This window comes from Corylus avellana, chromosome ca3 (genome assembly GCF_901000735.1).
Source record: "Corylus avellana chromosome ca3, CavTom2PMs-1.0".
NCBI classification, from domain to species: Eukaryota; Viridiplantae; Streptophyta; class Magnoliopsida; order Fagales; family Betulaceae; genus Corylus; species Corylus avellana.
Window position 1 is genome coordinate 4,650,989 of NC_081543.1, and position 13,471 is coordinate 4,664,459.

General features: G+C 35.6%; 2 protein-coding genes across 3 annotated transcripts; both read right to left on the reverse strand.

The window, feature by feature from the left end:
- Nucleotides 1–1,475: 1,475 nt before the first annotated feature.
- LOC132176359 (uncharacterized) lies at nt 1,476–5,758 on the reverse strand. Its single transcript, XM_059588542.1, has 5 exons — nt 5,439–5,758; nt 4,525–4,591; nt 3,737–4,135; nt 2,351–2,694; nt 1,476–2,062 (listed from the first exon to the last, which is right to left on the reverse strand). The coding sequence occupies exons 1-5, from the start codon at nt 5,517–5,519 to the stop codon at nt 1,847–1,849; spliced, it is 1,107 nt and encodes a 368-aa protein (XP_059444525.1). The 5' UTR covers nt 5,520–5,758; the 3' UTR covers nt 1,476–1,846.
- Nucleotides 5,759–6,542: 784 nt separating this feature from the next.
- On the reverse strand, nt 6,543–12,887 carry LOC132175724 (uncharacterized). 2 transcript variants are annotated; one of them, XM_059587750.1, is made up of 5 exons: nt 12,654–12,887; nt 11,847–11,912; nt 10,864–10,997; nt 8,150–8,593; nt 6,543–7,267 (listed from the first exon to the last, which is right to left on the reverse strand). In XM_059587750.1, the coding sequence occupies exons 2-5, from the start codon at nt 11,871–11,873 to the stop codon at nt 6,853–6,855; spliced, it is 1,020 nt and encodes a 339-aa protein (XP_059443733.1). In that variant the 5' UTR covers nt 11,874–11,912; nt 12,654–12,887; the 3' UTR covers nt 6,543–6,852. The 2 variants fall into 2 exon arrangements, with proteins under 2 accessions (XP_059443733.1, XP_059443735.1); XM_059587752.1 differs by lacking the exon at nt 11,847–11,912.
- Nucleotides 12,888–13,471: the final 584 nt, after the last annotated feature.

The window sequence follows — 13,471 nt, forward strand, 5'->3', positions numbered from 1 at the left end:
ACATGCCCAAAATTCAAGATAAGAGAGAGACTTTAGTACCATTTGTGAGCTATCCAATTGTGAATGGTTTACAATTTGAATGAGGATTTTATGTACTTAATTATTCAAATTACAACTTTTATAGAGTTGGGGACTAAAGGGCCCCACTTGCCCTGGGTGGGTGAGAAGATGTCCGGGGCATATGGTAGGTAAGTTCCCTCTATATGAAACTGTTCAAATTGCAAACAATTCAGACACTTCTAATGTAGGAGATCCAAATCCTTATAATTCACCAGTCATTTTCTTCTATTTTCCTTTTCTCTTGTTGGACATTTTTCTTCTTCTTATATAGAACAAACAAAAGCTAAGGGAAATCTTTCCCACTACCAATGACGATGGAGTGGCGGAGCGAGAGATGAGAATGCATCCAATGTGGCATTTGGAGGCAACCCATTTTGCCACTTGGTCTGACTTCCCAATGGGAGATCAATGCAAGAAGAATGGTGAGGAGTGTTTCTGCGATGATGAGAGGTTGAGTGACGCACTTGTAGTACAGTATAATTTGTCCAAAACATCATATTTACTTACAAACTCATTAAGTTAATGAGATATCGAGCTCAATTTTGCATCAAGAAACCCTGTTAATTATCACCATGCTTAAATATCATAGTGCTTATCCAACCTCAATATTGCTAATCAACATCTACTTTTTTATAACCCCCCTTGTCAAAGTAGAAATGCCCACTTCTTGGCCTTGCACGATTGAATCATCAACTTCATTGCTACACGCTACGTGCTAGCTACTTTCCTATTTCTGTTCCTGTATGGAATTGCATTCACCAGTCAGATTTGGCGTCTCAATGTCATTTCCATAATGCTCCAACACTCGGCGTGCACCGTCATCTTTCACCAATGTCATTTTCTGGTCCATTGCCCAACACTTGAAATTTACATTTCCCAAAAAGGACTTCAAAGTTCTTACCAATTATTTGCTTGGCTGAGTCACCTCTGAACTCAGGTGGTCATAGCAGAAAATATGAATTCTCCCAGAGTTGTAATTTGTTTAGAGCCCAGATATTGAATTCAAAAGAGATAATGGTGATTCCTCTTCCATTTTGCTTCATTTCCAAAGCACACACGCTTGAAAGTTTCCATAAAGAAATGCTTGGTTTTCCTAGACATTTTCCAAAAAATTGGTTAGTTTGTGTCACGGTCCCATGTGATCTATTGTTTTAATAAATAAAGGCAGAAGGTAATGGAATCGTGACACATTAGTTTGGAACCAAATTTTTGGACAGTCTTGGAAAATATGTCCTGGGTTAACACAGAAATGAGAGGAAAATGGAAAGCACCCACTGAACATATATGTAGCAAGTATAATATAGTATCTAAAAGCAGCTCACTGCCCGCATTTAACACACTAGTCCAACGAAAGGATTTTCAGATACCAAAGTTGAAGCAAATTATTCAGCTGGACAAAATTTGTGACAAATGGATGATGTTTTAACCATTCTAGATAACTTCAAAAACGCACATTTGTCGGGAAAATGGCCAATCTATGGAGAAAATGAGTTATATACAAGCAATAGTGGAATTCAATGACCATGGAGAAATAGAGCACATTAATTTTTCCAATTCAACTCTCTCCAGCAATTAGAATTTTCCTTCACAATATTCTGCAATTACCTTTTAATTTCCTCTAGACAAGTCAAATGCTTCAATACCCTTTTAGTTTTGAGTTCCCAGCAGAGCATAACTAAACCACAAAAGAGTCGGACTGCACCAGATTTATTGAAGACCACCTGCAGCATTTGTTCTCTATTAGGTCAGATGATTGTTTTACCCATTGTTTCCTGAAACTCATGTCTCACTGCACAGTCATGGCAGTAGAAGGGAAGAACCTCATGAGAAAGCTTGAGAGAGACCAAATGCAGATGACTCCAAGGAATTGGAGGACATTAAGAAGAGTACTTAGAGAGCTATTTATTGCCAAGTTGTGTGAGGTCATCTCAGCTCCCCTAACTGTAAATGACAGGGCTGTCACCAGTTGTGCTGCTCTATTCAGCTGGTGCAATCTATAAACCTGCTAAGCATAAAGAATCTCTTTACTTTATGGACTTTCAAATGTTTAATGAAGAGAATATGAACCAAGAAGGAAAAAAAGAAAAGAAAAAAAAGATTGAAAGCCATTTGGTCAATACTAAACAGAGACATGATTGCCTACCTGAAAGTCGGAATATTTATGAAGGAAAAAAAAAAAAATTATAACTGGAACATCCCAGTGTGGATCAAAATTTATTTTTTATCCATCCTCGATACCGAAAAAGATTGTAAACAAAATTTGGTCAGCAATGAGTCATGATTGCCGTACCTGAAAGATAATTGGAATAACAGACCATGAAGGTGACTTCTTATATCTTGCATACTGCTCAAATGCAAATTGGACAACAATACCAACCAGGTATGGAGCGAGAGTAGCAGAAGCGGCAGGACCAGTCCAAGGCCAGACCAAGCCCATTGTCACCATAGGAATTATTAAACTAAGCACCAAGGCAGCTACAGAAGAGATTCGCTGTCCTCTATGAGAAGCCAGGGTTCTGTGAGTGCCTGTAGCAGAATCAGGTTCAATAGGCCTCCTTATGTGGTCTATTAGAAGAAGAAATACAGCAACTCCACTGTAGAAAAGTGCTTCTGTAAAGAACAATATGAGGAAATCTGCAGATGGAGATCAAAGGGAAAGTTAATGAGAATGAAACGATTTGGACCTATTTGGTTGTGTTTTCAGAAGGGAGTAATATTACACTTTACAACTTATCAAAAAAAAAAGTAATATTATACTTTACACCCATGTCACACTGGCTGATATGATGTGTTTTAAGTGGCTTAGACTTTTGTTTTATTTAGGTGGTTGACATTATAAGCTACATAAAACACATCATATCAGCCAATATAACATGGATATGATAAAAGGAAAGAGAAGCATTATTATTTTAGAAGACAAGTTTCAAAACCTGTTTTCAGAGAACAAAAATAGAACTTACAAATGGCTAATTCTCTAGCATTAAGTCCCAAAAGTTAGGTGACTGCCAATCCACTCCATTTTAAATTACATCCTACTTTATCTTCAGAACTTTTACAACCATTTACACTATCTCCATCCATCCTTGTTGATAATTGCTCTTTCCTTCTAGAAAATCTCTCGACCATTACCAACTTTCAGTATGTCTGAAGTTTTCCATCTCTGTTGAATCATCTCTCTTGAATTAGTTTTCTCAAACACTACCTTAAAACTTTTAGTCACCCTAGGACCATCACGTACACCTACTCCTAAACAATTTGAATAATCTTTGGCTAGTATCACTTCCTTCACAAGGTAATTGCCATGTATCATGTGTCCCCATTTCAAAGTGAGTAGCATCAACTTTCACCTTCTATTGCACAGTGGAATATAACTGAAGATACAGGTCACTCAAACCCCTGAAGTGTACCTTGCCTGAAATCAATTAATAAATGATACCTAGCAAGATCTACACATTTCTGGAAGAAAACGATGCAGCAAAATGACCAGCCCCTCCTCCCAAGCAGCCAGGGCCACAGCCAAAGAGAATAGAAAAAACAGGAACTTTTTGTGTCCTTGCATATTGTTTTACTTGATTATTGATTTAAAGCTTGTTAAAAAAAAAGTGTCAAGATTTACGTCAAAAGAAATAAAAAGAAAAATGGAAATCTCAAGACCAACGTAAGAATATGGGCTCACCTGTCAACAAAGAGTCCTCAAATACAGTGGAGAGTATTCTGCGCAAATAAAGTGAGGGGAAAATGAAAGAGGCTACAAGGACAGCCGGACCAATAAACCACAGTAGGCTGTTCTGACTCTTTTGTGAGTTGGATATAGAGAGTTCGTCCTCTCTTTTATATGGAGAGTTGTAAAATGAGATTAAACCTGGTTTTCCACCAGTTCCCACAAAATGGATATATGAGCTGCTTGCAGGAGAGACATCTTCAGCATTAGGCCAATGATTTTCTTGCTCTGATGCATCTAGTTCGATCTCATTGTATTCTGTCTGTTCTTCAGAAATAGCACAGAGAACATTTTGACTCTTCAGGAACCTTCTACTAGAGTTCAGCTTTCCAGCTATGCACTGGCATGACTTCACTACAATACAGTTTTAGAGCAGAATTATTACTGGCTTACTGCTGTGGCACATTTCACAGAATTAATCAACATAAAATTTAAAAACTCTTAGGCAAGAAGATTAACACACAAGAAGGGGGAGGGAAGATTTAAGCTAGTGACCTCTGTTTCATAAGGCATGGTCCCTAGCCGATTGAGCTATCCCTTGGGGACGACTCAATTTATACTAGACAGGTGAAAAAAGGCCTGGCAGCTATAGTCAAATGGAGTCCATCAACTCCCGTGTTACTGTAATTTGTATTAGAGTTGCTCTCAGAACTTCAGGGATATATAAGAATTTATGCTACCTAGTTTGCAGCATAAAGAAAATTGTAGAACTTCAAGAAATATCTAACAAATATGGAAGTTACCTTTAGCAGATTTTAGCAGCTGAAAATCATGTTTTTGAATTTCAGGAAATCCTCGTGATAAGCTCAGCTGAACATCAAATTGAAGAGGTTACATAGAAGATCAATGTGTGCAGGGGCACTACATTCATATAGATTAGATTAGAATCAAAAAGCAAGTCAAACAACAAATATTACTTGATAAAGAAGAAAACTTTTATGACTAGTAATACAATCCATTGAGCAAGATGAAACACAATTTCTAGTATGGCATTGTTATCCTACATGACCTTAAACTAGTGACGTGCCGGTGGAAAAAATCTATGTGACAAACTTTCAAATTATCATCTATGTCTAACCAAACATGGCTGTGATACAGAACTAACAAAAGAGAGATGGGTCCTTATAGAATCTAAGTCAAATATTGGGTGAGCAACACAATCCTCTAGCTTCCAAGAAGCCATGCTTTTAAATGTAAGTTTGAATGCTAAAATCATATCAAATTATCACCATTTTCTCAGGAGCCAACCAAAATGACTTATGATCAAAAAAAAAAAAAAAAAAACTACTAAGAATCCCCCAGTAATTGTCATAAGCTTCGGGTACAAATTTGAACATAAACCAAGAAAACAGATTACGCATTACAACAGAGGCATAGTAACAATTCATTCTCTCTTACATGTAACATATACTAGTAGGCCAAATGACAGATGTTACTTAACCAAAGCAACCTCAACCGATACTTTCTTTTCTATCATTTCTAAAATCAATACGCAGTAAAGAAACACTATGAATCAAATTCACCAACCAAAGTAAAACCTTTCAGCTATTGAAAAACCCTAAACCCTACTAACAGGTACCCATAACAAGAACCTTCACATTCATGGGAAAAATAAGTACATATTTTCAGAGTAACCAAACATGACTAAAATCATTACCCGCGAAATTCTCCTAGACTGGGAAGGAGAAGAAACAGAAGCAACCAAACAAGAAAACGAAGAGCCAATTTTCAGAGTCATATCTGAAAGCAATAAGAACCAGAACAGAGTCTATCACAGACTAAAGCTCTCCATGTTGATGGGTTTTTAACGCGAGCCCATTTAAATTGGAGGGTATTTACGAATACCCGTATGAAAATTTTCTCGAGGAAAAAAAAAAACGGTGGGAAAGTGAAAAATTCGGAGATTCTGAGACGTGGGTTTTGAGGAAGAGACAGAGAAAGAGAAGCTTGTTTTGTTTCTTTCGTGGGTTCAAGCGGGTTAAGGTTTTGTACAAATCCGTCTTGTATGTTGTATCGGCCTCCCACTTTTCACTTATTTTAGATTTTTTTTTTTGTTTTTTTTGTCTTTTTCTTTCTCATTCTTTTTCCATTTTCCTCTAGTTGTTTTATAATTTTAAATTTAAGTTGGTTTTGTTGAGGCTTCTATTGAACAATCAATCTATTAATTCCGATAATTTTTGTACGATAGAGGATATGTAGTTTGTGAAAACCCAGAGAATTTTTTTTTTTCTTTTTGTTTGCACAAGAAGAAGAGAAGAGATTCAAACTAGTGACTTCCACTTCATAAAGCGTAATCACCAACCGATTGAACTATCTCTTAAGATGAGAAATATTCAAAGAGAAAATCGAATCCTCTTCCCCTTTTCTCCCCGGAGCTTCATTCATCCCAAAAGGCACAACTTTTGAAACATATTTATTGATCGTAAACCCTTCATGAGTTCAGAAACTGGATTGTGAAGCAAGAAGGTGCAGCTGATAGCCAATCAGGTGGTTGCAAATTCTTGGCCACCTCAACACCGACAATGTAGAAATTAAAAAGCAAGCCATCTAAATAAGAAGAAGAAGAAGAAACCACAGAAAAATAAAATAAAATAAAATAAATAGCCATCTCTACTTTGCCGAAGCCTTCAAAGCATCACTATTTTCAGAGAGACTGCGAGGGAGAAGTTATGATCAAGCATATGACCAAGTGAAGAATGCTTCCCAAATCCCAAATACAGCAGAAAAAGGGAAAGAACAAAAATGAAACACCCAAAACCCATTAACGAATCAGTACTGGAATTTATATCACTTCCATCTACCTCAAGAATATAAAAGAGCAACAACCGAATACAAAAAAGAAACAAATTAATAGGGAACTCATCCAAGAATAAGAGCACCACCTTAACAGATTTACAGAAATCGATCAACCTGTGCTGATCCTCAACTTGCATGAGACAACCCAGTCTAAAATGGGGTTGGCTAGATCTGTCTCAAAAATCTTAACCGTTTGGGACACAATCAGAAGCTACTCTGAATTGAGCCCTTTCCCCTCACTGAAAAACTTTTTGCTCAAAGTACAATTCCAATAATTAAAGGAGATTAGCCCTCTTCAGGAACCTGATTGTCCGGCAGTAATACGGCCATATTGATTCCACATAATCAAGATACCTCTCCACAATCCACTCTTGCAATTCTTTCATCCTTTTTCTTGATAATTCTTTGTAGTCTAGGTTCTTTATGTTCACTACAGGTTGCCAGAAACGAGCTCGTACATCTTCTTTAAGCTTCCCACTTGCAATATAGCTAAAGGCGACCATGCAGTAAGTGGGCAAATTCTTAATTACTGTAAGAGTCAGCTTGAAGCTGAAGACATAGAGAGAGCACACCCATTGAAATATCTTGATGTTGAGAGCCATGATAAGGGGCCCTAAAACCCACAAAGGAGTCAGTTCTTTTGAAACTTCAACCCCATAAATCACATTAACTGCCAGGTACAAAGGTAAGCTGCAGATTAAACAGCGCAAATTAGAAGCAACAAAGATGTATGTAACTTTATTGTATTGTCATGGAACACACTTATCAAAATAATATGACACATTTAAAGCACAACAAGAGTTACCTCAAGTTAGATAGATAATGCCAAAAGACTAAACTATGATACTGCAAGCTTAAGTTGGTGATCAAGATACCATTAAATACTGAAACTTAAGAATTTTATATTTTAATAACAATGAATTCATTTCCCCTTTTCTCAGTCATAATAAAAAAGAATGATAAAATTATTTAACGTACCAGTGAGACATTCAATAACAGTTGCATGCCGCAATTATATCTTTTCGATTTCTAAAATACTGATACTAGGCTCCATTAATCAAAGTACCAAATCTCCACAAAATTGCAGATGATCTCAAAAAACAAGGAAGCACCAACTTGCTAGAGGTCAAATTGGGATAGCACTAATGACCCGTAGGCAGCAACGGAATTAAGAACTGATAAGAATGCTTAATGAAATTGAAGAGTAGACATCCCTTCATTATTAAGTAGGAAGAAAACAGTGCCCTAATGTGGTCTTAATTCTAATAATTATTATTTTTTTCTTGTCCTTTCATATATTATAGATGGTCTATTTAGAAATGAGCAAGCTTGCAGGAACCTCTTCAACCTGGTGTACCTGAGTCGACACAAGTTTTGTATGGGTAACGAAATCGAAATGGTGGAAAATCTTTGGAGAACTGACAAAACTGACAGCTAAACACATGCACACGCCCAACACCAATATGTTAATCCATATAAGACAGAATTATATCATGGATAAGAGAAACCCTCACAAGTCATGCAGATCAATAGAAGAGAGAGAGAGTGGCAGACAAAAACCAGTAAACTTACAATATCAGTAAGGGTATCTTTACTGCTGCATCCAGACCCAGAAAGTAGCACCAAGCCGCTTTTAGAATCTCGCCTCTTTCCTTCTTTTGAGTATCATGTTGAGATTCTGACATCTCCCTTAAAGGTGGTTCTCCTCCCAAAACTCCATCCCCCACTTGACTTGGTGACTGTGTGCGCAACATTGTTAACCATTTCTTGAATAAATTATGAATAGCAGGGGAGGATACAATGCTCTCATTTGCTTCAGAGGTATAAGAAAGTGGAATGTCATTTGCCTTTGGAGATTCCAGTATCGTATCCTCACTCTCTTTTAGTTTAACAGAATTCTTAGGAACCTTTGATCCACTTGCTCTGCCTGCCGATTCATCATTTTGGGCATTGCCTTTGAAAGCTGAAATTCTCAAAGGTTTAGGCTTTCCTCGATGGCGAGGAGACGCACCTACACTGTGGAAACAAGTTTTCTGATTTATTAGACCAAGATAAATGAAAACTGTATGTGTGGGTGTGATCACACCTGCACATACGTGTGAAAGAATTCCAAGGATGCAAGCAAGTAGCAGTGACAACGTTTAAATACTAGAAAACCACAGAGAAGTTAATATATATGTTACAATAATTCAAAAAACATCTAGATGTCCCATGAAAATTAAAAGCATACTTATTTCACCCTCTGCATTTTCGAATTTCAAGATCATCTACCCTTGCAACAGAATTGTATAGTAAAACCTATACAAGCTAGAAGACTTAGCAATACTAATATATGCAAAAATTTGCATTTCTTGATATCCTAAAACAACCATGGATGGTAAATTGGAAAATTCTCATCCATGACGCCAAAAATAACATATCAGATCAAACTTAAATAGTAAGGAAAAACACAATGGGCTTATTCAAATTACATGGACTATCCAAACATTACTTAAAAGCAGTTAAATCTAATGATGAGAAAGAGAAATGGTTAACAACCACCCGCCAAGCATCTGTATATAAAATTTTTTCAGGAGATCCTTTTTCTTCAAAAAAGCCAAACATATATCACTCAAATACATGGGAGTGCACAAGAATTTCTTATCCATATGTAACCAGATCATGGAAGAAGTGAATCCCACCCCCCGGGCCCGTGTGCTCTCTCTTTCACCTTTCTTCTCCCAGAAAACTAGAAAAGGAAAAATGGATGGCAAGTAAAACTGATGCATTCCACACTGTGCACAACAGAGGCTAAGAGAGGTGTTACTGAACTACTAGATATTCAAAAACAATAAACTTCAAGCTGAATTAGTTATTGAGAAAGTGTGTAACATGCATGCTAGTGCTTTAGATATAGCCTGAAACTACTAACATAAACACGTTCTTAATTAAAACAAGCACATTCAACCAAGTTCAATCTTCTGGGAATCTTTTGTGACTGTGACTATCTGCATCCTGGACAAGACACAAGATGCAAGAAAAGACCGGACTCGTGACTCATTTCAATTACAACTGTACCAAAAAGCCTTTTTATTTTCTTGGATATCACTTCACAGTAGCTTTAAGTCTAATGATACTTAATTCTTTCCAACCATGTCAGAGACCTCCTCCAAAAAATTACTCTTTTACAAATCTTTTTAATGATTATCTCTCGTATTACTTGCAGTTTCATCAAAAAGACTTTTTATTTTTATGCCAGAATATTATAAAAAAAAAATAAAATAGAGAGAGAGAGATGTCCAATATTCAATCATGTTGATAGAAATTAAGACTATCATAAAAAATGAATTCGCAATTTTCATGTGTTACTGTCTCCTAACCAATCAGAGACGTGTTACTGTTGCTTGATCAATAAGAGGTAGCATGGAAGATCCATGCAATTAAAACATTATTTGTAATTATTATCAAGTACATAATTTTTCCTTTTTATGTGGGCTTCCAATCTTCTACTAATATTTTCAGACAAGTGGCATGGTGAATCCAAGCTGCAACATTCAACTTCGTGAACCACACTACCTGTCCAAAATTCGACTTAATGTAAAATGAAGTGATTTGCTTCCTCCAAAAACAGCCTGCCTCTTGAAAGTAAATATTATCCTTGCTAGCTAAAAATATAATAACAATGCATATGTTTTTACATCTATAATCAACAAAGTTAATGCTGTTGTGAAGTTTCAAGCATTCTCTTACATATATTTCACGTCTTAACGTTTACATTCTTTCAAAAACCAAGGCCTTTCTTAGCTCAACTAAGGTCCCCAGAGTTGGCCCTTGCAACTTGTATTATTAACCTTTAGCATCTTGATCTGACAAGACAAACTCACGTATCTTATTTCTTAACCTTGTGGAGTTCAGGATGTGGTTCCATAGCTGAATAACAGAAAGTCTGCAGATTTCTATACAGAGAAATGCTAAGGGTACAAACTCTTTTACTAACAGATGAATACTAACATGATGTGAAGCTTATTCATTGGTATTCGTAGCATTTTTTATTTATTTATTGTTTAGAACCTCTCCAATGAATAAGCTCCACATCATGTTAATACCCGTATGTTAGTAAAAGAGTTAATACTCCTAACATTTTTCTTCCATAAATCCATTAACCATTAAACATGAAAACCTAAACATTAGCAATTTGAACAGATTGATTACTTGAACCAACAAACATACAAGCAGTGACATATTCAATTATACTCGGTTTATATACAAGAATGCCAGAACAAGGACTTAAGAAGGAAAATTCTCACCTTAAACTAACATTGCGCTTTAATAAAATATGTCTATCTGCTTTCCCAATCACGTGAAATTTTGTTACATACTGCTTCAACTTTATATCTTTGCTCCATGATAATGGTCTTGAGGGAAATATAGCATAAGAACCCTGAAAAGCATAACCACATCACATGCTTTCGTGGGATTTTTAACTAACATCAGATGGACATAGAAAGTTAGAAGTCACCACTGTATTGACATTATGGTTACTCCAGATATCTTGGCACATATGGAAAATGATACAAGCACATCTATGAGAAAATTTCTTGAACATGATCAGTAACTTTTCTATGTTCTATGACTTAGTTTTGATCTTTGTAAAAAAATGAGACAACGCATCTACATTGCTGCTTCAATTCTGCCTAGATGCTAAGCTTTAAATACTTCCCAGCATTGCAACCAGTGCAAGAACTGATCATTGATAAAAGCACAAGGCATCATCACTGACTTAGGGATTCAGATGCTCAGCATAATAATCAAACTACAAACTAGAATGAAAAAAAAAAACCATGACTTTAAAAATTTACCAAGTGAATAAATCTACTACTTTATTAAACTTTCATTAGAGTATGCCAGAATTAAAGGTGTATCACAAAAAAAATCAATTGACTGATGCGGCTTTACTAGATGCCCGACATAAACATTGTCCGCCCTTAAAATTAAAACCAAGCAAAACTGATCCCATCTCCATTCGGCCTGCAATCTAAAGTTCTTTCAAACAACACAACATTCTTGGGGTGCTCAAGCTGGTTCTTTTCCAAAACATAAATTTAAAATATAAGAAAAGAAAACACATGAACACACAGGATTTAAGAAATCCATGTAAATAAATATAGGTTACGTCGTGAAAGAGTGGTACTAATGTGGAAGTTAACTTAATATACCTTTGGCTCTTGACTCTGTTCCTCAAAGCCCATATAAATATATAGATGAAGTAGTCAAGGTTTTCTTAAATTACCTGCATTTGGTGGGTTACCAACGCCATTGTCTCACCCTTAACCACCAATCATTTATTTAGCAGGGCCTAGTTCAAAAAAAAAACCACAAGTAACACGCATTTATCCATCGAGATAATATAACCGGCCAATTCAAACTCCCAAAAACATAACACGACCTACCATGCTACTTAGAGAACAAAAAATACTATAAGACACAAAAACTTAACCATGTTCACCATATAAAAATAACCCATCTCAATATTACTATACTAATAAGTTTATACAGCAGAATTCACACTAACACATCTAAATATTACTCAAAATCGAAGAATTATTGAAAACCACATATTCTAATATCTGTAACAACGTAATAAACTTTCCAAGTCAGCTAAACCCATGGAATGCCAACTTTGACACGGAAGCAAAAAAACCTCTCGAAGACTCGACAATTCTTTGTAGCAACACAGCAAGAGGAATATGCAATTACCAATTATACAATTAGAAACTAAAGCTGACCTTTTCATTTTCTTAGGAAAATAAAAAGAAAAACCCAAAAATGTAACACTTCAAATTATTTTTCCTTCCCTGTTTCCTCAATTTTCTCGGCAAACAAACATAATATAACACATTCCCAGGAAAAAAAAAAAAAAAAATACTGTTACAAACACAGAAAGCAAAACCTAAGGATAAAGCGAAAACCAAAATCGGGGTTTATTTTTAATGAATAAAACCAAAAAAAAAAAAAAAAAAGGGTTCCAACAAAATAAACTTAAATTCCATAAATTGAACTTCACAATGACCAAAAAAGAATGTAAATTTACACTAACCTGTGCACTTGAATTCATGAGCTCCTCAAACCCAAGTAGGACGCTCAAAAACAAAAATTGTTACAATTGTGCTAAGAATAACAAACCCTCTTATCTTATTCCCTAAGTGAAGTTCTACGAATAGAATAGAATGAATAGGATAGAGAGAAAAATTGAAAAAGGGATAGGCTTTTTGGGTAATTGAATTTAGGGTTTTTATACGGAGCTTTTTTTTTTACAGTGGATATGATATGATATGATGATGAAGCACCAAGAAACACCAGCGGGTAAGGTTAAGAAAGGCGGTTGAAAAAGAAAAAAAAAAAAAAAAACAATTAAAATGAAAAACGAATTGGTGGCCTTTGTGAAATGACCGTTTGGATGTAGAGAAAAGAAATATTGGATAACTTGAGAGAGTTAAAGGAAGTGTTGGGTCGGACCTGGTGGGCTTTGTTGGGATTTGATATACCTCCTTTTTCTAGTTGCTTTTTTTTTTTTTATTTTTTTTTTATTTTTTTTTACATGTCCACACAAGAAAGGAAAGATAAATTCGAACTAATGACTTCCGCTTCTTTTTTTCTTTTTCTTTTTTTGACATGTTCGCACAAGAAAAGGAAGAGGAATTCGAACTAGTGATCTCTGCTTCATAAAGCGTGATTGTCAACCGTTTGAATTACCCCTTGAGGACTATAATGAGAATTGTTAATACACTTGACTGTACCTCTTAATATGGCAAAGAATACAGAATAAAATACGTTATAAATGAAGCGAAATTCTATTTTCAGACCAAGGTCAAAAAAAAAAAAAAAAAAAAACTCTAGGATTAAACCCTCAACCTA

What these genes read in the sequence shown, in the direction of transcription:
- LOC132176359 (XM_059588542.1), bottom strand. Translation starts at nt 5,519, where the DNA reads ATGACTCTGAAAATTGGCTCTTCGTTTTCTTGTTTGGTTGCTTCTGTT. An exon ending in GCTGCTAAAATCTGCTAAAG is followed by an intron (nt 4,136 to 4,524) that starts GTAACTTCCATA and finishes ACTGTATTGTAG; the next exon opens with TGAAGTCATGCCAGTGCATA. An exon ending in TGAGGACTCTTTGTTGACAG is followed by an intron (nt 2,695 to 3,736) that starts GTGAGCCCATAT and finishes CTCCATCTGCAG; the next exon opens with ATTTCCTCATATTGTTCTTT.
- LOC132175724 (XM_059587750.1), bottom strand. Translation starts at nt 11,873, where the DNA reads ATGGCGTTGGTAACCCACCAAATGCAG. An exon ending in TGGTAACCCACCAAATGCAG is followed by an intron (nt 10,998 to 11,846) that starts GTAATTTAAGAA and finishes TATGCTTTTCAG; the next exon opens with GGTTCTTATGCTATATTTCC. An exon ending in AAGCGCAATGTTAGTTTAAG is followed by an intron (nt 8,594 to 10,863) that starts GTGAGAATTTTC and finishes TTGTTTCCACAG; the next exon opens with TGTAGGTGCGTCTCCTCGCC.